The 23,242-nt window shown below is 39.8% G+C and overlaps 1 protein-coding gene across 3 annotated transcripts; it reads left to right on the top strand.

The window, feature by feature from the left end:
* Positions 1–975: 975 nt before the first annotated feature.
* On the top strand, positions 976–21,733 carry LOC147145136 (zona pellucida-like domain-containing protein 1). Of its 3 annotated transcripts, none has more exons than XM_086035777.1 (12): positions 976–1,119; positions 2,482–2,579; positions 3,839–3,984; positions 14,719–14,939; positions 15,035–15,216; positions 16,388–16,460; positions 17,743–17,840; positions 18,056–18,136; positions 18,263–18,434; positions 19,666–19,771; positions 20,660–20,689; positions 20,867–21,733. In XM_086035777.1, the coding sequence occupies exons 3-12, from the start codon at positions 3,879–3,881 to the stop codon at positions 21,049–21,051; spliced, it is 1,254 nt and encodes a 417-aa protein (XP_085891903.1). In that variant the 5' UTR covers positions 976–1,119; positions 2,482–2,579; positions 3,839–3,878; the 3' UTR covers positions 21,052–21,733. The 3 variants fall into 3 exon arrangements, with proteins under 3 accessions (XP_085891903.1, XP_085891904.1, XP_085891902.1); XM_086035778.1 differs by lacking the exon at positions 976–1,119 and adding an exon at positions 1,507–1,543; XM_086035776.1 differs by lacking the exons at positions 976–1,119; positions 2,482–2,579; positions 3,839–3,984 and adding an exon at positions 9,663–9,939.
* The last annotated feature ends 1,509 nt before the right edge of the window (positions 21,734–23,242 follow it).

Here is a 23,242-nt window from a genome sequence, read left to right as displayed (position 1 = left end):
CCCAGGAGGCAGAGATCAATAATCTAAAAGGCAAAACATTTATTTGGGCACAACACAAAATCACTGGGCTCAAAAATAGAGAAAAATATGCTCAGGAAGACAAAGTAGCAAATAAAAATCACCTTGCTCAGGAAAAATGCATGTAACAAGAAAATGAATAACTAGATCACCCAAAGTTGTCCACTGTAGGGGCTGGAACGCGTGGCAGACACAGCGTGGAGGTCAAGGAATCATCTGGCACAGGAACAAGGGGGGAAGCTGGTTAAATAGTCTGGCATCTAACCAGCCTGATGTGGTTCAGGTGAGTGGGTGAGTCTCTGCTCCTGAGTTGAGCTCCACCTCCTGCCACACTCGAGCGCTGCAGAGAGGGAGGAGCGCAGAGAAGGAAGGGGAGAAGCAGGAAGTGCGGTGCGGCAGAAACAGCGAAAACGGACCATGACAGAGTTAACTAAGTTAGTTTTTTTAGTGCGTTATAATTTATATTGAATTATAATTTAAATTAATCTCTATAGTTAATGCTTTAACTTTTGACAGCCCTTAAGTATATATATGTGTATATATATATATATATATATATATATATATATATATATATATATATATATATATATATATATATATATATATATATATATATATATATATATATATATATATATATATATATATATATATATATATATATATATATATATATATATATAGTATGGATCTATATATATATAGATATAGTATATATCTACAAATATATAAATAGTATATATATATATATATAGAGAGAGAGAGAGAGATTTATATGTATATATATATATATATATATATATATATATATATATATATATATATATATATATATATATATATATATGATATATATGTATATATTAGGGGTGTAATCCAACCCCCTTTTGACGCCGTCAATTTTTTGATCGTGTGATTAAGGTTTCCATAGCAACCAGTGGCTGCAATGATAAAGGTAGCTAGTCACCATGATGTACATGTATCATGTATATTTAAAAAAAGCTTTAGAGTAGAGGAGGCGTTACATCTGCTTCAAAATATTGCCGATGAGGATGAATTGCTCGGCTGACACATGCACGGCTGAGTCCCCCTGCCCAGGTGATAGTCGTGACATACGTTGTTGGTAGTGTAACCCTTAAAAAATGTTCTTCCTTATCGTCGGAGGCCGTGGTATGGCGGGTTACAATATAGGTTTGACTTTATGTATTTCTTCTGGCATCTCCTTGCTAAAGAGAACCGACACGGCAGGACAGTGTTTTGTTGCGTCTTTATTCAGACGTAAACAGCCTCGCTCTAATTCACCTCTCTCTCTCATTTCTTCTTCTTCAGGAAATACGCCGTACCAAACTAAATAAAAAAGGAATAAATAATTAATTACATACTCACAAAACAATATTGCAGCATTTTAGAAAAATAATAAATACAAAATAATATGCCGTTTGCTCCAAAGCAGCTGCATTTTATAACAGCACGACACACAGTACAGCTCGATCGAGAGCCGCACGGGACAATCTCGAGTCCGGTAAAGTTAGCACCAGATTGGCACATTCGGAGTTGTCGGTCTAATAACGTATTAACGCAGCATTATTAAAACACAAACAATGCTTCTCGCTAACCACAATGATGTAGCCAACGAGCTACAAGCTGATATGAGTTGATTTTTAGCACAACTGTCATCGAAGCGAGTATTATGCCGTTGTTTCCTATGAAGGGCTAACTACAATCTCAGCGGTCAGCCAACGGTTTCTCATCTGACATAATTTACATTAAATATACCCACAACAGCATTTTAATAAAGAAAATACCTTTATTAGACATTCGAGCACCAAGTAATCATCCTTTTAGTCGCTGAAGTCACTGCCTGAGCGTAATAAAAGTGACATTGTAGTGTATTTTCTTTTGGATGAGCAGGTCCGTCGACGAGTCCCTCCGGAAAGGACACAAAACCAGGCTGGGTTGATGTGGAAAAGACTTCTCCAACAATCAGTTGATTGGAAAACTATTTTATTAAGCCCAATACACCTGATCAAAGAAGTTGTCCCTTAAATTGCCGCACGTTCGTGCTCCTTCTCGCGTCTCCCTTTTAGGGAGCGGGATGAGTATTCAAACTAGGTTATTACATATGCATTGGTTACCTCCAAATGGCTAATTCCTTTGTTCTCTCCCCTCAAAGTCTCAGGGAAATAAACTACCGCCCTTGTCCTGTTGATCATGTCACAGAGTCTGCCCAAGATCGACCCCCTGGGGTTTGTCACCTTGGGAAGAATCGAATAAGACCAAGAAAGGTTTACAACGCTTATATAAATATTCACCCGCCCTTGTGGGCCTCCTGTTCTCCCCTTTAGTCAGCAACAGCCGCGGACACTCTGTATTTTAAGATAAGAGCAATCGAACACCACCCGTAGTCTATCTTGAAATATACCTCAACATCCGTAAAAATGACTGCTCTCTTATATCCAGGTAGTCCAATTTTGAGCACAGTCCAGAAAACCAAGCGGCACTTGAGCAACAAGTCGCCCTCAAGATGCAATAAACATATCTGTCAGAACAACACTAAGGTAAATGATTGTGCGCGTGTGCGTGCGCGGACGCGTGTGCGTGTGCGTGTGTTTGAAAGTGCTGAGCTATTTGTGTGACTTGAATCCAATGCTTGTTTTTTCAGTTGAAGAGGAAGTCAACCCAAACATTTCTTTTTCAAGAATGTGTTCTATGCAGACCCCCTAGTTGAAACAAGGCATTGTGATTAATATTGTTTTTTGTGAAATATGAGTTAAGCAGCAAAATCTAGCCATCTCAGAGATTGGCCATTTTATTACTTCTGTCGACTGAAAATGACATCATCGGTGCCCTGAGGGGTCAGATAAGGACCAATCATGTCTCAGTATCAGAAAACAGGTGAGCTGTGATTGTTCGTTACCTGAGCCCTGACCAACTTGTCATTTTCAGTCGACAGAAGTGACAAAATGGCTGTCCCCGGTGATGGCTAAAAACAAGTTGATTTTACTCTTGTTCCACAAACGCAATATTTAACAGAATGCCTTGTTTCAACTAGTGGGCTTGCATATAGCATATTCTTGAAAAATAATGTTTGTATTGACTTCCACTTTAATAAAGTATTTGCATAACAAAATCAATCCTCTAATTCATGTTAAGGGTATTAAAATTCAATAAAATAATAGGACAGAAAAATCAAGGGATTTTTTTACAATAAATAAAATGTGGGATTAATTACGAGTTAACATGAAAAAATGTGATCAATTACGATTAAATATTTTAATCGATTGACAGCACTAATATATATATATGTGTATATACATATATAATATATATATATATATACCTATATAAATATATATATATATATATATATATATATATATATATATATATATATATATATGTATGCACTAGTGAAATGCGTTCACACTCAACAGATTTCTACTGTGATTTACAAGTCACAAACACACACAACTAATTTTTTTCTCTCACATACAGTTCATACTATATTATGAAATGCTCTCATACATAGACGTAATAGTTCTAATACACAACTTAAATTTATTTTGCTCATATACTCTAGAAAAACAGTCACAAATGACAATTTTTCCACACATCGGTATACAATGTCAATTTTTAGTTGTTAAGTATTTGCGTCCCATCCTCATGCTGCATTTATATTTCTAGGTCTGTTGTTTTTGTTTAAATCATCTTAGTCTATGTAAATTTTAGGTCTGCGATGCATTTGAATCATTTTTGTTTTTGATTTGACTGATTAATATCTGTGAGTGATACTTTATTATTTTCTGTGTTTTCTCAGAACGAATCCTAGGCACTCGGAGTTGTGGTGGGCCGTGGTCATGCCTCATGGGTGTTGGTGTTGTCTTCCCTGGATGATCTGTACCCAGCCTCATCTTCCTTGGTCATTTCGGTATTATGGTTGTAAGCGTGTCCCAGGTCATTGTGGTACGTTCTAGTTTTGTATTTTATTTTAATCTATGAAAATAATAAAATAATGGACAAATCAAATGAAAATGGAACAGCAGAACAGTACAAGACTGATAAATCCATAGAATGATAAAAATTAAAGTAAAAATATTTCAGAATAAACAAAATTTAAAAAGAACAGTTTAACTAAATAACAGGACAAGTGGTGGAAAATAGATAGAGGGATGATTATAAAAATGAATTAAAATGTATGAATACATAAAAATGGTGCATCAACAGAATACGACAAGTGGTTGCAATCATGAAATCAGATGTATATATAAATAACAGTATATAGAAATTACAACATATAAACACAATTATTTCACGCAAAGTCTAAAAGTTTGTGATTTTTCAGACAGTTTGAAAATCAAACATATGTAAATAGTGACGCTGATGACATTTCTAGTTTGAATACACTGTCAGGTGCAGGCACATAATGCGCTGTGCGTACTTGACAAAAAAAAGGTGTAGCATGCATAGAAAATCCAAATTATTAAGATTTATTTTTTTTGTCTGAAAAAAAATCAAGCCTATTTAAAAAAAAGATGAAGAAGACAAGAAGAAGGCTAAAGTACTATCACATTATAAAGAATCATAAAACCACAGATTCTTCAACTTCCTGCCTCAGCTGCAACCTTTGAACCCAAAACAGAAGAGTGGAGGCTGCACTTGTGATGCAATGAGAGTTGCTGAGCACACAGGGGCAGCATAGAACCATGTCTACTACCTCTTGTCTACTGCAAGTGCTTGAATTCGGCCATCTCCTACAATACATTTGTAATTGCAAGCTTTAACAAAACTAAAACACAAATGGATATTAAAATGTAATATATATCGATTGAGAGAGAGAGAGGGAGAGAGAGAGAGAGAGAGAGAGAGAGAGAGAGTGAGAGAGAGAGCGAGAGAGACAGAGAGGGAGACAGAGAGAGAGTGAGAGAGACATTGCTCTTTTTTGCGGGGAAAATAGAGGTCAAAGATGAATGTCCACATAATCCACGGTACATGTGCGTACAGTTACACACGTAGACAAGGACAAAGTATTGGGTTGCATTCATAAACAATACAGTACTGTACTATTGTGTTACCCTGCTCCACTTGGATTAGTTGCAGGAGTCCAAAACATTTTTTAAATGTGTTATTTTTCATCATTTCAGAAATAACGATAAGTGAAAAGGTACATCCAAATGCCAAGTTTGGCCAAAACAAATGTATTGACATCATTATTTAATTGCCGTCAGCACGGAATATTAGTGGGCGGCACTGTCAATGTTTCGGGTTCGAACCTTGGCTTTGGCCTTCCATGAGTGGAGTTTACATGTTCTCCCGGTGCATGCGTGTTTGTTTGTTTTTTTTTAATCCGGACACTCCGGCTTCCTTTCACATTCCAAAAACATGCTGCTTAGGTTAATTGAAGACAAATTGCAGAGATGGATGATTGCTTGAGTTAAGTTGCCATTTTTAGGCCTTCTGACTTGCTTGCCAAAATTGCTTGACTTTGACTTGGTATCCAAGAGACTCAACTTAACTTTGACTTGAACGACATGACTTGAAAAATCATCTTGTTTATAGTTGGAAATCAAAAACAGCTTCATTCAGGTACTTTGTATTGGACCATTTTGCATTATGATCACGTCTGTAAAAAAAACAAAAAAAACAAGTCGTCTACAAAAGTGTGTCCCAGCCCTAGTAAGTTAGGATACACAATAAAGTACGGATTGTGAGTTGTACAAATTGTACAAATTATAGGTCACAATGGTGAAACAAAGTTTTGAAATGCTATCATTTGGTTAGAAATAAAGTTGAGTTAAATTGAGGTGAATTGCAACTTCAAAGCAAGAGCAAAAAATTTAACCAGTCATAATCCCAGTGTTTGTAGATTTACATTTTTAGATGTAAAAAAAAAAGGTTTAGTGTTAGGAGTACATTTTTTTTCATCACTCCAGTATTTGTGACTGAGCAAGTGTATGACTTGACTTACCTTACCTGTTTGAACAGGTAATTACTTGACTTGCTTGAAATTTGTCTCAACTTGGTTGAGTTCTTTTCCCCCACAGTAACTTGGTACTTGCTTCAGACTTGGACATGTGACCCTAACTCCCACCACTGCTAAATTGGCCTTAGGTGTGAACAGGGGTGCAGCTGGGGGGAGGTATGGAAGGGACTTAGCCTTCCGCTTTCTGAATCCATCCCCACACACTTTATGCCAATAAAACTATTTAAATTTATTTTTAACATTAGGTTGCCCTTGAATGATTGCGTTATAGGCAAATGTTGCGCAAACCTGCCTGCAAGAAGCAAAAGACATTGCACTTTTTTCCAAACAGTGTACTGCAGGTAAAGTAAGACTGTTACATGCTTATAATGTGGCCGAGTTATGACAATTTAAGATAACACGTTGACTGATAATCAGCTAGAATAGACTTCATCTTAGCCACCACTCGAATGAGGACAAGCAGTTTGGAACATGGAAAGGTTTTATGTCATCAAGATGTAAATTTTTTATGGTTTTGTGCCCCACTTGAGCTCTACAGAACAAAGAGAGAATCTATAAACCATGACTATTTCTAGCCAAATACCGCCAAACACTTCTCTTTTGTTGAGGTGAAACAAACCCAAAAACGGTTTCTGGGTTTTGGAATCACAGCTTACTGAGTGTTGAATCTCAGCAGGGCCTTTGATGAGGGCTTCACTTTCCCGCCTGTGTCCAAACCGGCGCGTCGGATTACCACCTCACTCTCACGGGTTTTGTGACGCCAACTCCACTGAGCACTTTGGACGAGTGTGGATGTTTCAGCTCCATCAGATAGTAGCAGCTCTATCTGGCACATCTTGAAAGTGGCGGCGGGTCGTGTCCTGCGGGCCTTGAAAGGTCTCAGAGCGCAACGGCGCGCAAACTCGGGTTCACCGGAGTGTGGCTCGAGATGCGCAATGGCTTCAAAACCACCGCAATCTCCCACGACGAACATGACGATGGTTGGAGTTGCAGATAATTCATGAATTTGAAATGATTTTTCTCCAAGAAACAGAAGGAATAGAAAATAACCCTGAATCAAACTGTTGGTGTCATCAAATCATCAACTCTACAGGTAATCTTTTCAGGAGGATTTCACACAATTTGTGTGTAGATTGAGACGAGATCGCCATTTCAATACTCATACCTTATGTGACATCTTTGTTTGGTGGTGTGCCGCGCTGTGAGGTGTTTGTACTGCAAAATGGGGGCCCTGGCTCAATAAAGGTTGGGAAACACTGCTCCAGAGCGAAGCTAACCACTGTAAAATAAAACAAAATACAACTACAATAAAGAACAACTAAATGAATATTTTATAACAAAAATAGCACTCACCATAACAAATTCATAGAATGCAACTCATTAAACAGTTTGTGCATCTTGATTAATTCAATACGGCTCATTCTGGCATGCACATCGTGCCCACCTCGTGGCAGTATAATACAGTCATGCAGGCCAACGAAGAGGAGTTTCACTCAACTTCTGTAATTTGGTAATCTGCATTAGTAGTCACTTTTTGTAGAGGATAAAGAATACATGCCTTTATGAATTTCTAAATTGTCTGTCAATGTGTTGCTGAGTTGCGTGTATTGAAATATCCGTTTCTTAAAGCGTTATAACACCACCATGTAGACGCTATTCGGTAGCCTGTCTATGGCGTTTGCAATTAAGTGTTAGCATTAAGCGAGCCGACTTTAAGGTTGTTATGCGGTTGTTTTACTATTCATTTTTTTAAATGTTATTTTTAAACCTTCTTTTAACCAGGTCGGTCAATTGAGAACAAGTGATCTCTTACAGTCTTGACCTGGTTGCAGACAGCAGAGTAAAAAAAATAAACCACAAAAATAGTAAATATAATTCAAAAGAAAAAACAATGTGTTAACTATGCACTAATTCACCGTGCTGTGTTGTACTGTATTAATGCAGATGAAGAAGTGATGGAACTGTGAAAGAAGTTGTCATGTTAATTTTAACAGTGTATTAAGGACTAATAAACGCAGTGTGCAAGAGAGTGTGATTTGAAGTGTCAAGACACTCATGCGTCTGAAAGACAAGCACAGAAATAGAACACATACTAAAGAATGCATACTATACAATACCGACATAGTAAATAGGTCATTAGCTGGGTGGGAGTTGTAAAATAAGAAAGATGCTAACGCGCTGGCCTTATGTATTCATTTCATACGTTTGCGGCCATCTGATCCCGTTCACGTCTCAATGCCGCTTGTTTGCTTGGAAGCGCCCCATATTTGTTTTCAGCTCTACCTCATCGTCAACAGCCGCAGGCTCCGTCATGAATTCCAAACGGGATCGCAGGCCGACACGTGAGGCCGAGGGCCAGGATGAGTCAAAGGATGGGAGACCTGTTTCGAAGAGGAGGTCAACACTGACACTGGTCTGAAGCAGGTGGAAGAAGCGAGCACTGCAAGTAATAACGTCTCTGTTGTATCTATCAGTAAAGAATGAAGGTTGCTAGGTCAAGACCGGGCTGACGAGAGCAAAGTGGAAGCATAAACCTAACAAGCAAAGCAAGACGTGGCATAGAACAGACACGGGAAAACATGAATCATGAAACAAAGTCGACTTCACAAAGAACTGATTGGCTGGATTGGATCGGCAAATATTTAGCATTTTATGCAAAGTATGTGATCAGTTGAAATGTTATCATTTGCTTATCGATCAATGACATCATTGATCCGATCTGCAAAATGAGATATTCCAGCAAAACCGATCTTGTTCACTCCCAGGACGTTCTGTGATGCCGTTGTTATTAATCCAAGCTTTATCAGTATAGCCAGTCAGGTAAAAAAACAAAACAAAAAATCCAATATTTTCGAGTAATCTTGTTCTTTCTTTCATTACAGAAAAATGACTGGGGTGTATTGTAGTTCTTCTGCAATGCAGTTTTCATAAGGAGTTGAATTGCCACCATGTTAGCATACAAAAATGCCACTGGGTAAACGCATTACCTCGAGTCCGAGAGGACAAAAGTGTCAAATGAACTCCACATTCCCATTTTTCCTTGTGCCGTGCTGAATGTACAGCCCAGTTTCGACCTCGGAGAGCCTTTTAGTGACGCTTTATGCATCCCAATCACCTACAGACAGCTCCGCATCGGACCATGAGCTAACTATTATGTGGTTGTAAATGTGGGCCGCCACAGTGGCTGATGACAGATTAATTCCTGGGTTAATCCCCCCCATCCCAACTCATATACGACTCCCCCACCCCTAGTGAGGCCTGCCGTTTGTGCCAGCTGACAGGTGATGATCAGAAACGATGGAGGCGAGTGGGAAACGAAGCAGCCAGCTCCGGTTTCAGGGCTCTGTGAAAAGATTTGTTGAGGCCATTTCAGATCTGATGGAGGTTCCCATGTCCGTCACCGAGGCCGTGTTTGGGTAATGGGTGCCGCTGTCTTTCATATCTGCGCGCACACAACAAAATGCAGGCGAGGTCGCCTTCTCCCTGGTGGGGTTGCTTTGAAGGCATCAGGAAACGGTTAAACAGGTGTAGAAAAGAGAGCAGCGGTGGTGAAATGAGGCGCGACCGGGCTTAAAAAGGCCTTGAAAAACGGGGAGGTCGGCGGCCATCATGAGCGAGTGAGGCCGAGGGGGAGGGTCAAAGGGGATCGGAGAACCCGCAGAAAGACGGTGGCGCTACTTTGATCGAGGTCACAGAGGGCAGTCACCTGCGGACCGGACTCTCTCTCGCGCTCGGGAGATAAACGGCACTTTTGAGCGTCCGCCCCGGGGAACGTGCGGCACGCCATGTTGACCCTCTGAAGATGACGGCGGCCAAACGTCTCGCGGGTGCCCAAATGACGCCGTCGGGCCTCCTCGTCCTACTCCTGATGAGTGGCGTCGCGTCGGCGCAGTTTAACGGATACAACTGTGACGCCAACCTCCACAGCAGGTTTCCTGGTGAGGATGACATACGCCCACCCGCCACAACATCAGGACAGCGTTTCATATAAAATACTCTGCCTATACAGATTAAGATTGTGTCAAATTTTGATTGTTGTATATTGCTGCAGCGCAGAAGTGTACTCCTTCACTGAGAGCTTTTCCAAATACTGGGGCATCTCAGGGGAATGCAGTATTATTTTCAGGCTTCAAATCAAAAAGTGAACTCGGTATTATATAGATTCACTATACACACAGCAAAATATTTCAGGATTTACTTGATTTTTCCCTTTGTTTTAATACTAAGTAAAACCAGTACATTTGGATAATCTTACTCATTTTTTATATGGGCAACTAATATGGTATTTGAATTTGGCTTTTCAAAGTGTGCAAATTATTTTGGGTTTCTCCAATGAGCCGTCGAGTAAGAGTTAATTTAGTTCATTTTTTAATAAAATTTAAATGAATCTCCATAGTTAATGCTTCAACTTTGACAGCTCTCTCTCTCTCTCTCTCTCTCGCTATCTATCTTCTATCTATCTATCTATCTATCTATCTATCTATCTATCTATCTATCTATCTATCTATCTATCTATCTATCTATCTATCTATCTATCTATTTATCTATCTATCTATCTATCTATCTATCAATCTATCTAGCTATCTATCTATCTATATATCTATATATCTATATATATCTATATATATATATATCTATATATATCTATATATATCTATCTATATCTATATCTATATATATATATATATATATATATATATATAAAACACATCACACATTTGTTTCATTACAATACGATACATTATTGATACAGCTGCATCAAACATGGATTTTGCCACATTCTTGTGAAAACCACCCGAAAATGTACAAAAATGGAGATATACTGTAGCTCTGAAGGAAAATATGACTTTTAAAATGCAAAACAAAATTATTATTAATAGTAAAATTCATCCTCTTAACCAAACAAGAATGCATCATACAGTAGATGCCTTCCAATAGATCAGTTATCATGCAATCACAATATCATCATATTATTGGCATCGTTTTCAAAATGTTATGATACTATAATGTTGTGAGTCCCTCTTTGATTCCTAGTTCCTACCCCAATTACTTTCCATGCAGATCTCTAAAGAACATCTAAACAGATTCAAAACAGGTGGTAAACCTGCAGAATCTCGAGAGCCAGTTTAAGATGCACTCCATCACACTGACAAGTATGTCTTACCATTTTTAATATTTCAATAAGAAGGGCTGGTTGACCATATTAAAATGTTTTAATACATTTTAATGAAATCTATTTTTAGACACACCTGTCAGTATGATGCAGAGCAGTTAGTTATAAACCAATCTTAAAATAAAACAGATTTGATCAAAACAACATCCATCCATCCATTATCTATACCGCTTATCCTCACAAGGGTCGCGGGGCGTGCTGGAGCCTATCCCAGCTGTCTTCGGGCAGTAGGCGGGGGACACCCCGAATTGGTTGCCAGCCAATCGCAGGGCACACAGAGACAAACATCCACACTCACAATCACACCTAGGGGCAATTTAGAGAGTCCAATCAACTTACCATGCATGTTTTTGGAATGTGAGAGGAAACCGGAGTACCCCGAGAAAACCCACACAGGCATGGGGAGAACATACAAACTCCACACAGGGAGGCCGGGGCCGGGATCGAACCCACGACCTCTGAACTGTGCGGCGGACGTACTAACTAGTCGACCACCGTGCCGCCCCATCAAAACAACATATTATCATTAAAACTAAAATTATGTTTGGATCCTGATGCTCAATTTTCAAAACATTGTATTATGTATTTCTTTAATGTATTTTTAAGTCATATAAATATTGATATACAATTTTAAATGTTGAAAAATATATATTAATATAAAGAAACTATCTGTTTCTTATAAATGTTCAGAACCTGTTTCAAAAAGGGAATGCATTTACATCTTCAGAGGTTGTGGTATGTTAAAAAAAAACCTAAAGCAAAAACTAATGTAAAGCAGCATTGCATTTCTTTTGTTGGTGCTGGAGTGTGGACTAAATTAGACCAAGAATTAAAAGACTGTATAGAAGAATAAGTCATTTAGTTAGTCATAAAACTATTTATTAGCGTAATATTTTAAATACTTTTGTTGCAAGCGGATGATGAAAGCAGCAATTTGTTTTTCGCTGCATATTATTACTATTATTATTTTATAATGTGGATTATGCCGGCACAATCTTTGTTTTTTTCTGTCTAGATATCAGCAGCAACACTTTAAGTTTTGTGCACAGGGGGTAGGCATAATAAGCTCATGCATTTGCCTACTTTCCCTTTCAAACAACAAGTATATCTTGATTTGTGATTGAATGGCTTGTGAAAATACGTCTGAATAAATTAATAAACTGAAAAAACTACAACTACTGTGAATAAAAAAATAAACAATAAAACATTGGCTCCCGACATTCAATTAAAAAAATCTATCTAAAAAAATGTTTTTTAATCATTAGAAACTGAAATAACGACATAACTGATGCTAAATTTTGACAGTGTATGGCTTTTTAAAACATAACAACGTATGATAAAGCTAATAATAAGAATAATCACAGTTGGGCACTTTATCCTATTTTGCCGGTGCGTCCTCCGTCAAGTTTCTATTCACATCCACTTACTGGCTGGGTGTATCGTGAGTGGATTGAATTGTTTACAACTGCTTGAGTCTCAACCAAGATAGAATTTAGCTGCCAACACAACCACCGCCGGTCACCAGACTTGGGACCTGGGACGTGCCAGGTGACATCACATTAAAATTTAAAATTGCTTTATAAAATAATACTATTAAGTGTTATTGCAAAAGCTTTGCGTTATAACGCAATACGTTCTCATTTTTTATTGCGTTATTTCGCAAAAAATTATTATTGCAAAATAACGCCATGTGATTTTACGAGGAGAACAAAGCACTTCCTTTTCCGGGTCATAGCTTTAAGTGTATGATGCCGCTAACAGAGATCATCAGTGAAATGGGCCTCCTGTGGCATAATCCATGGTATATACATGTGTTGAACCACTAGAGGGCAGACTATGCCTTGGCAATGTGACTCAGAAGGGAACGCACATAAAAAGTGTTGTGCAGGCGGTTAATAAAGGGGGCTCCATGGTATCGCAGAAGAGAACAGTGGTCTTGCTTTTTAAAAGAATCCAACACACCACGTCAGTCGGTACTTGACATGGACGATTACAAGGATGGACGAAAACCCACTTCCATCCTTGCTTAGTCCGTCCTTTTTAAAAAACCTCTTGTCTTCTGTCCACAAAATGGGCGTCCACCCGGGATCGTTCCGTCCCTGTGACGGAATGGCCATCTCTGATAATTTTCATTCATCCATTATCCAAATCGCTTCTCCTCACGAGGGTCGTGCTGGAGCCTATCCCAACTGTCATTGCGCAGTATAGGTGCACCCTGATTTGGTTGCCAGCTAATAATAAAGATAATAAAGTGGCTCCTGATGCTCATTTTGGGAACCCTCTATTAATTAGATTATACAGTGGTACCTCTACTTACGAACGCCTCTTCATATGAAATTTTCAAGTTACGAAACGCCTCAACAGGAAAATATTGCCTCTTGTTACGAAAGAAATTCCAGGATACGAAAGGTAAAAATACAGTATGGGCTGCTACTCGCAGCTCCAGAGTTTCCTGAACGCAACATACTCATAGCTGCTCTGCCATTGGCTATTACCTAGCATCTTCCTGGCATCCCATTGGCTAAGAGGGACCTCTACCGTATGTGTCTATGTGTGTAGCTAGACAGGTAGATAGATAGATATGTGATAGATATGTCTATGCAAGGTCCTCGTAATTCACCCCCCCTCGGGCCATGAGGTGTTCCAATAGTTTTACGTGAATTAGAAACGTGGAAAAGAAAAAAAGGCGAAAATTGTTTTTTTTTGTCCATACAAACATAGCAAGAGATAATAGAAAAGTATGAAAAAGGGATACGTTTGGTTGATCTCGCCAAAGAATCTGACCGTAATTTATCGGTAGTCGCCACGTTATTAAATCAGTCCTTTACAAAACGCCAGACAAAAACCACTTCTGAGAGAGAACATGAACCAAAGAGGGCAAAAAGCGATGAGGACATCAATTAAAAGGTAAACGACCATCATTTGTATTCTTTACTCTGTTCTTTGTTTTTTTTTACATTATGCACAACTCTCATTTATTGTGCAATAATCAAATTGTAACATGTATTTGTTACATGTTTTTTTATGCTTTATCAAACATTTATGTCTGAATATTGGGGGCTTGAAACGGATTAGGGGATTTACATGGAAAACGCATCTCTACTTACAAAATTTTCTACTTAAGAAATTTCTTCTAGAACCAATTAATTTCGTAAGTAGAGGTACCACTGTATTACAGAACTGATGTAAGATAAAATGGTTATTACATTACGTACATGTATTTTAAACCCGCAAACGTTGAATGAACTTTTACTTTGCAGTTTAGATTAGGGTTTCCCAAAGTGAAGGAGTATTTATTATCAGTGTAAAATTATGTAATCTTATTTTACGTCGTATAAGCTCTTGTCAAAAGGCTTTTGAATTCATTATATTTGCTGTAGAAAATTAATCAAACTTGTGTTAAATTCAATAAACCTTTTTATGCAGTTTACGTCCATATTGTGGCAATACTTTATATATTTGGGTACATTTGAGCCCGCGTGAGGTGCAGTATTGTGTTCAATATGTAATACTCACATTAAAAAGAGCTCTTGTTGTTTCAAAGGCGAGCGGGACATCAGCGTGTACTGCGGCGTGCAGACCATCAAGGTGAAGATCAACTTCTGCCCGGTGCTGTTCTCCGGCTACACTGACACCGACCTGGCCCTCAACGGTCACCATGGCGACGCGCAGTGCCGCGGCTTCATCAACAACAACACCTTCCCCACGGTTGTGCTGTTCAGCATCGGCCTCAGCACCCTGGAAGCTTGCGGCAACAGCCTGGAGGTAAACAACACACACACAGACACGTTTTGTTGATTAAATCGATAAGTCAGTTTGTTGGCTTGGAGCAAGTCTCGCAACTCTTGCTTTCTCCGCAGGTCAGCACAGCGTTAGGTCCCAACGCCTACGGGAACATGTCGGTGGTACAAATCGGGAACGTCTCCGGCTTTGTTGACACCCCCGACCCGCCAACCATCATCAGCTACCTCCCCGGTTTGTTATACAAATTCAGCTGCAGCTACCCACTGGAGTACTTGGTCAATAACTCACAGCTGGCATCGTAAGTTGGCTTTTTTCTGCAACTCTTTTATTAATTAATCAATCAGGAGTTGTAACTATAGGAGGTTCAATTCTTCATCTAATCAAGACATTTTGGACCGTCATCAAAACGTGGTGTGGTAGAAGCCAATCAAAACAGAAATTCTTTTGTGAGACCCACAGACAGCATACAAACTCCATCTTGTTTTCCATTAGAGGTGCAACAATTCATTAATCAACCGACAACTATTTTGTTAATTGATTGTTTAGAGCCATTGTTTAACTTAAAATTGTCCAAATGCTCAGATTTCGGCCTCTCAACTGTAAATATTGTCAGATGTCTTGTGTTCAATCCAAATAAGACATTTTCAACCATCTACTTTTACTTTGGAAAGCAATGGTCAACATTTTTTTCATTTTTTGCCAGTGCTTGCTTGGATTTCTTCCAAGTACTCTGGCTTCTTTCCACAACCCAAAATCACTCAAAAGACTCTAAATCAATGTTCTCAACTATCTACGGGGGCGGCCATTTTGTCACTCCCGTAGACGGAAAATGACATCGAACTTGCTCAGCGCTCAGGTAACGACCAATCACAGGGTGATCTGTTTTCTGAAGCTGAGCCATGATTGGTCGTTAACTGAGAGTAGTTGTGATGTCATTTTCAATCGACAGAAGTGACAGATTGGCCACACCCTGAGATAGCTAAAAGGGGTAGATTTTGCTGCTTAACTCATATTCCACAAACGCAATATTAACCAGAATGCCCTGTTTCAACTAGTGGGCCTGCTGGAAACATATTCTTGAAAAGAAAATGTTCGCGTTGATTTCCCCTTTTAATAGTTTTTTCCACATTCATTCCAACTCGACTTTACTCAAGTAAATATCTTTTACAAGCTTGGTCGAAAATTGTAGTTGAAATATGTGATTAATCGTGATCAATTCTGGAAAATTTTTCCAATGAATTAGTTAGAAAAAAAATGTAATCGTTTGACAGCACTATCATGATTTATAAATAAATAAATAATCATAGGAGGCAGTTGAGTTCATTAATACCCCAGCTGCTATTTGTGCAATATAGAGCTGCTGTGTAAAGCCTTGAGGTGAGATGAAACTGTAAAGTCTAATTGTTATTTTCCAAATATCATGTTTATTATGTATCGCGCCTGAGTTCACACGCTGAATCTTTTCACAGCTCGTCAGCCGCCATATCCGTCAAGGACAGCAACGGCACATTTGTGAGCACACTCAGTCTCATGCTGTACAATGTAAGTGAGCGAGCTCGCGTCACTCCGATGCACGTAAACTTTGAGACTGCAAGTCGAGGTCTTTGTGTGGCTTTTAATAAGAATCAATATTCACCCAAGTGCATACCCATTCCTTATTGGTGTAGAATATCTTATTTCTCTGTGGCATGCAGCAGGGATTCACAAACCTATTTTCAACTTAAAACATAATTAGATGTTCTGGAGTTGAATTGCTCTTCAGGAATTTGCCAAATGTGTCTTGCGTTGCCTTAACATTGATATATAGGTGTGAATGAATGCTAAAGAAACGTAACAAGATGTGAATTTATTACAATGAATATTAATTGAAAAAGCCATTTGACAAAAAAATTGAATGTCTGCTTGAGGATGAATAAAATACAAGTTGTTGACAATCGGAAGTCCAATTGCAAATGGCCTTAGGAGGCTCATAATTATGATTAAATTATCATTAAATACAGTCACAAAAAGTAAGATTTAATCACCCCTGTAAAGATGAGTTATTTAATCCTTTTTTACCTATTTTATTAGAAGCAGTATTAGTAACTGTAGTGGCAGGAGAAGTAATGTTAACAGAAATTTAGTTAATTTCTCAATTACTTATTTCTATTGTAGTCTAGTATGAAATATGGTACAGTGAAAACTCCCAAAATAAAATACACACGCTTAAAAAATTAAGAGTGAATTTAAGACTACCCTATTATTGCATGTCCCCCAAAATCAAATGCTGTTTTTCTTCGGTTTGAAGGATTAAAAATGTTTCAGAAGCAGTATTCCTATTATCATCATTAGCATCACTAACTGAAATATCTTTTCAATTACAATAAATGAGGGTAATGCAATCTGGTAGCATATACAGTACACGGTGCAGGCCCTTAGACTGCCCCTAAATGGTGGCATTTTGCCCCTAAAATATGAGACAGTGCAAGTAAATTTAATCTACTCACATATGTGCAACCAGTACCTTTGCAGATTTTGTAGTTTTTTAATTATTCTTGAGCATTTTTTGCCCCACACTTCAGCCCATTTATCAGTAATACAGTAAATATTTGTGGAAATGTGAACATAAGTCAATTTAGAATGAGTGCCCCTAAATTATTTACTTGCGCCCATAACATTTCAAGGTTAGGGGCCACTGTGCTCCGAGTAAAAAACAAGAAAGAAAAAGGTTAGTCTGGAGCCCTGCACTGTAGATTTATTCAGTAATGAAATGTGATAAGAGACTACATTTTTGAGAAGCAATTCATATGGAAATGAATTCTCACTAAAACTATCTTTTGTGTAGGATTCAACATACAACCAAATGCTCTCCATCCCCATGGCCGGGCTGGCTTTGAAGACGAGAGTGTTTGCCGCAGTCAAAGCCACAAACCTGGACAAACGGTACCGCGAAGCGGTTATTTAACGCCGACTCCATTCTAAAGACGTGATATGAATGAAAATAACTCTAGGGCTGACGACATTGACGCCGCCATTATGATATTATACGACATCGAGGCGCCAGGCCTTGACAGAAGGAGAAAGGCCCGTGTGTGCTTTCCCATGTGCAGTCGGATGGCTATCTGGCATCCCAATCTCACAGTTTTGTCCCCCTGCAGTTGGAACATCTTGATGGACTACTGTTACACAACCCCCTCAGGGAATCCTAATGATGAACTCCGCTATGACCTTTTCCTGGGGTAATGTGACTTGTCCGCGAACCACAAAAGGGGAGCTATTAGCCATTCATGCCCATCCTCGCTGAATGCAACAATGTCTGACGAACGTCATATCGCATGCGTGCCTTTCTTTATGTCTCGGCACAGCTGCTACAAAGACCCTCAGACCACCGTTTTTGAGAACGGCAAGAGTCAGATGGGACGCTTTTCCTTTGAGGTTTTCCGCTTTGTGAAACACCGGCACCAGAAGATGTCCACGGTGTTCCTGCACTGCGTCACCAAGCTGTGCAAAAGCGACGACTGCATCATGCTCATGCCGGTACGTCTTCATTGGCACCGCTGCCATCGGGCCTGACTTTAAAGTGGCAGTCAAGTTCTACGCGAGCCCACTAGTTGAAACAAGGCATTCTGATTACTATTGCGTTTGTGGAATAAGTGTTAATCCACCCGTTTTTAGCCATCTCAGGGGGCAGCCATTTTGTCACAACTACTCAGGTAATGACCAATCACGGCTGACCTGTTTTCTGAAGCTGAGCCATGATTGGTCGTTACTTGAGCCTTGAGCAGTTGTGATGTCATTTTCAATCAACAAAAGCCACAAAATGGCCTCCCTCTGAGATAGCTAAAAGTGGGTGCATTTTGCTGCTTAAAGCGGAAATCAACGTAAACATTTTTTTTCCAAGAATATGTTCTATGCAAGCCCACTAGTTGAAACAGGGCATTCTGATAAATACTGCGTTCGTGGAATAAGTGTTAATCCACCCGTTTCTTAGCCTTCTCCGGGGGCGGCCATTTTGTCTTCTGTCGACTGACAATGACACCACAAATGCTCACAATGAACAATCACGGTTCAGATTCAGAAAACAGGTCGGCCGTGATTGGTCGTTGTGAGCAGTTGTGATGTCATTTTCAGTCGACAGAAGTGACAAAATGGCCGCCTCCAGAGATGGCTTAACTTGTATTTCTTAAGGCTCTGGGTGTGTGGAGGGCCCAATTGCAGAGAGGAAGACACGGTGGCAGAAAAGGTGATTGTTTTATTGAACCAAGCTGTAGCAGGAAGGAGTGGTCCAAAAGTTGGCAGTCCCAGGTCAGGGAATGGAACGGAATCCAGTTGTTTGCTGGGCACAGGTCCTGCAGGCAAGGAAAAGGGCAAAACGCAATATGAAGAACGCAGGGAACAAGACAGAGTCAACATTTGCAAAACTATTTGGTAGCAACTAGGAAAATGGCTGGATGCACAAACTCGTGAATGAGTGAGTTGATCTGGTGACGAGGTGTCAGTCAGGGACCATCTTAAGTAGCACACTGACGAAGATTGGTTTCACCTGGCCCCAGCACCACTCGTCTCCTTGATCCTGACACGCCCACACAAACACGCACACACACACACAGGGAGAGGCTCAAGGCACAGAGCCAGGAGACCCAACAATATTCCACAAATGCAATATTAATCAGAATGCCGTTTTTGCGTAAAACATATTCTGGAATAAAATATGTTTGGGTTGACTTTCTCTTTAACATCTCGGGATGACCGATTACGTGGTTGGCAGATCTGCGGGCGGCGGCGAAGGCGAGACGAAGGGGCCAGCCTCGGTTCGCTTCCGGCCGCTAGCGGGAACGCCGTCATTAGCGCCGGACCGATCATCACCAGGAGTGGTACGAACTCACTGATGTTTCGATATAAGCTCCAACATGTTCAGTAACGACATAACCAATCCACGAGAAGATTGATTCATTCATTGACGTTTTGGGATTTAGGGATGTGCTGAACTCCTGTTTCTATGCCAGTTTCATATGAATACATATTCATATTGTTAATCCGCAAGAGTACGCCATGCTTGAAAGTGCGGAAACATAAATTACACTTGCTGGGGACCAAATTTGCAGAGGTGGGCATACCGTCAGACTGGTCTGTCAGTCCGTCACTGACAGACGCACTTTTTGCTGATGATTGACGGGACACTTTTTAAAAATGACGGACTGACGAATAACGCAAGTGGGTTTTCATCGTCGTTGTAATGGTCACTAACCGCGTCCGGCAGTTGCAGTCCGTCAGTTCGTAATTGGCGGACCCTCGTTTTTCTGATGTTTTTTGGGTGGGACCGAATGACGGACCAACGGACTTCTGACGGACTAACTGATGGACTTAACTGACGGATTGACTGACGATTACAATTCAGTTTGTCCCGAAAAATGACGGACTGACAAATAATGGCCAGGTACCTAGGCCGCGGAGGATGACGAATGACAGACCAGCAAAATTTAGTAAAATGCCTTCCTCTGGAACTAAGTATTTTATTCAGGTGATACTTTTGAGAACCACTGTCAGGCAACATTTTTAGGAGAACGTCTAATTTTGGCAAATTTGCGTGGGTGGGACCACTAACCTTGCCCCTTAACCCTCACGCAGCAAGGGTTCACTGTATTACAATTTCTATTTTTTACTGTTTGTTTTGGTAGTTTTTTTTTAATGCTACGCTATCTGCTGACTTTAACAGAAGTGAAAGTGAATTTAAAAGATAATCAATTGTGTTTTTATTCCAGATGATACCCCCGTCAACAACACTCAGCTTGGTAAGAAGCCTTGCACAATATTTCTGAAAAACAAACTTTTCTGGAATGCTGGAACTGATGACAAGGGATACTTTTTTTTTTTTTTTTAACAAAGCTTGTTTGTGATAAGTTTATGTCAAAGCAGTTAATCTGTTTTAAGTTTCTTCTACTGTCCACACATGACATTTGACCTCACAGCGCCAGGCGACCCCTCCCAGCTGATGAATCCGGTGACCACGGCGCTGATCTCGGGCGTGGTCGTCCTGGGCGGGATGAGCGTCGGCTTCGTACTGCTGTCACTGCGCCTCCTGCAAAAGTCACGCCAGCCACCATCCCCCTCGGCTGCCGCAGCTTCAGGAGCTTGGAACCCTGCTTTTAAATGAACACATTAAATTATAAACACACTATAGTGATCATTTGCACACACATCACCAGAGGTGGGCATTCGTCAGTGCTTTACTCCAGCTGTGAGTTCTCATCAGTATTTCAGGCCCGCCCGGTCGGTCCGAGTCAGCCGAACGGTGTCGAGAACGGACTTATTGCTACCACGTCACAATCAGGTGCCGCACACCTGACACGCAGCAAAATAAATTTAGAAAATGATCAAATAAAACAGTGTTGTTTGTATACTTTTCAGTCACACAGACCTCAATGACGTGTTCCACATTGTTTATATTTCACCCATCACCACACTGTGCGTGCATGTGTGTCTGTTGTTTTTATTTTATTTTATTTACTTGGCTGCGTGTCTGCCTGTGACGTGGAAATTACGTTCTCGACGCCGATCGGCTGTCGCAGACGAGAGTGGACTGGGACCGTGTGGGTCGACCTGAAATACTGAGGGTTAGAACTTGGCGACGGACTGACGATGCCCACCTCTGCACATCACGAAATGTGTGTTTCAGGTGTTGTGTAGCACCTCCATTATTGACAGCCGCTGAAGGATTATATTCTCAGTACATACAAAAAAAAAAAAATGCAACTTCAAGTTAGATAGTTTGAATTTTTATAAGGCAGAAATATTAAGATGGGTGCATCCATGCCATTATTATTACTATGATGCTGACCAACCATAAAGTATAGAAGAAGCATGATCTAAATTTAGGTTGTTGGCTTTTTTTTTTTTTTTTTAATCAATAATAAATACAATTTTTAAGATGCTTTCTTTTAAAGACTTTAGATTTTTTAAAAACATTTTTAAACATGTTTCTGTTTTAATCGTTGAATACCTTAAATAAAAAATACTGACATGTTAATGTGTACGGTATTTATGTTAAAACAGCCCAACATTAATAATATAATATTAATATATAACACAAACTTTTTGTTCTGTTATAGCTCTGTATGTATATGTGATAATATATACGTATCTTATATATCATTTTGGTAATGGTGGTGATGATTATAAAATACGATTGTTTGAAAATGAATACAATTATTGTAATCACTTATAACAATGTGTTATACATTTACTTACAGTGCATATTTAAAAAAAAAAAAGTGGACACACGCCTGTTCAAAAGGCCACCCATCTCCTAAAATAAGACGCCTACCACATAGCTCATTTTCAAGTTTCCGGTGCTTGCGTCATCGTGTGGATTTATTGGCTTTTCTTATTTGGTGAGACTTTTCCCAAATGGCTACAGTACCGAATACTAATGCCTTTTATGAATGCCGGAACTAACTTTCCATTTTTCACTGGATTGAGTCTCCTTCGCGATGACCCGTATAATAAAAGTCTTGACCTCACGTGCATGACTGGCTGCACTGTGATCCTGACTTTCAGCGGCCATTATGTTCGCATGTCTCCATCACACACAAGTGGAACAAGTGGAGCGAGTACTGCGGTCCCCGCTGCCTCGGGTCACTAAAATCTTTCACTAAAAGTGGGAAGAACAACGAAGCACACCTGCATGGAGTCACGTCACCGCGTCTCGGCACGGATGCTGACGGAGACACCCATCCTTCATCTTGACCTGGATCGGAGCTTTCTCTTCCCAGGTGCCTCAGCTGACAAGATCATTTTACGGGACTCTTACTCACTCTTTTGCACTAATTTTTATCTTGAATTTAAAGCTGCTCAATGTACAGGGAATGTGGCGGGTGTCCATTTTCTCCGGGAACTGCGCTTCAAAACCACTCAGATTGGATGTGTCATTGAAAAAGATGTCTATCATCCACATTTGATATAATCAAACGCACGTGAAGACAACAGGCCCTCTTCTCGCCATTGTGTCATGGTTGAATAGCCAGCAAACATTCCCTCACTTGATTTGAGTTTCATATTAGCGACTAGAGGGGCGCATTTCACGCATGCACTCAAAAAAACCTCACGTACATTGTTTGAGCACATTCGTTTAAAGAGGGCCATGTGTTGGGTTTCATCATTTGCCTCCAGGAGATGACCACCGAGACTCGGTGTGACAAAAAGATAATTGTTCGCACCAAAACCCCGCCAATGTGTCATTGACCCCATTCCCGTCCAATCTGAAAACAGCCCTCAAAACAGCAGTCGGGTCATCGCATATAAAACCGCCTCCACGGCACGATTTCTTGACAAACTAGGCCGAGAGA

This window comes from Filicampus tigris, chromosome 7, assembly GCF_054856515.1.
Source record: "Filicampus tigris isolate MCC_2025a chromosome 7, RoL_Ftig_1.0, whole genome shotgun sequence".
In the NCBI taxonomy this organism is placed as follows: Eukaryota; Metazoa; Chordata; class Actinopteri; order Syngnathiformes; family Syngnathidae; genus Filicampus; species Filicampus tigris.
Note: the sequence above shows the minus strand (reverse complement) of the source record. Positions and strands in the feature narration are given on the sequence as shown.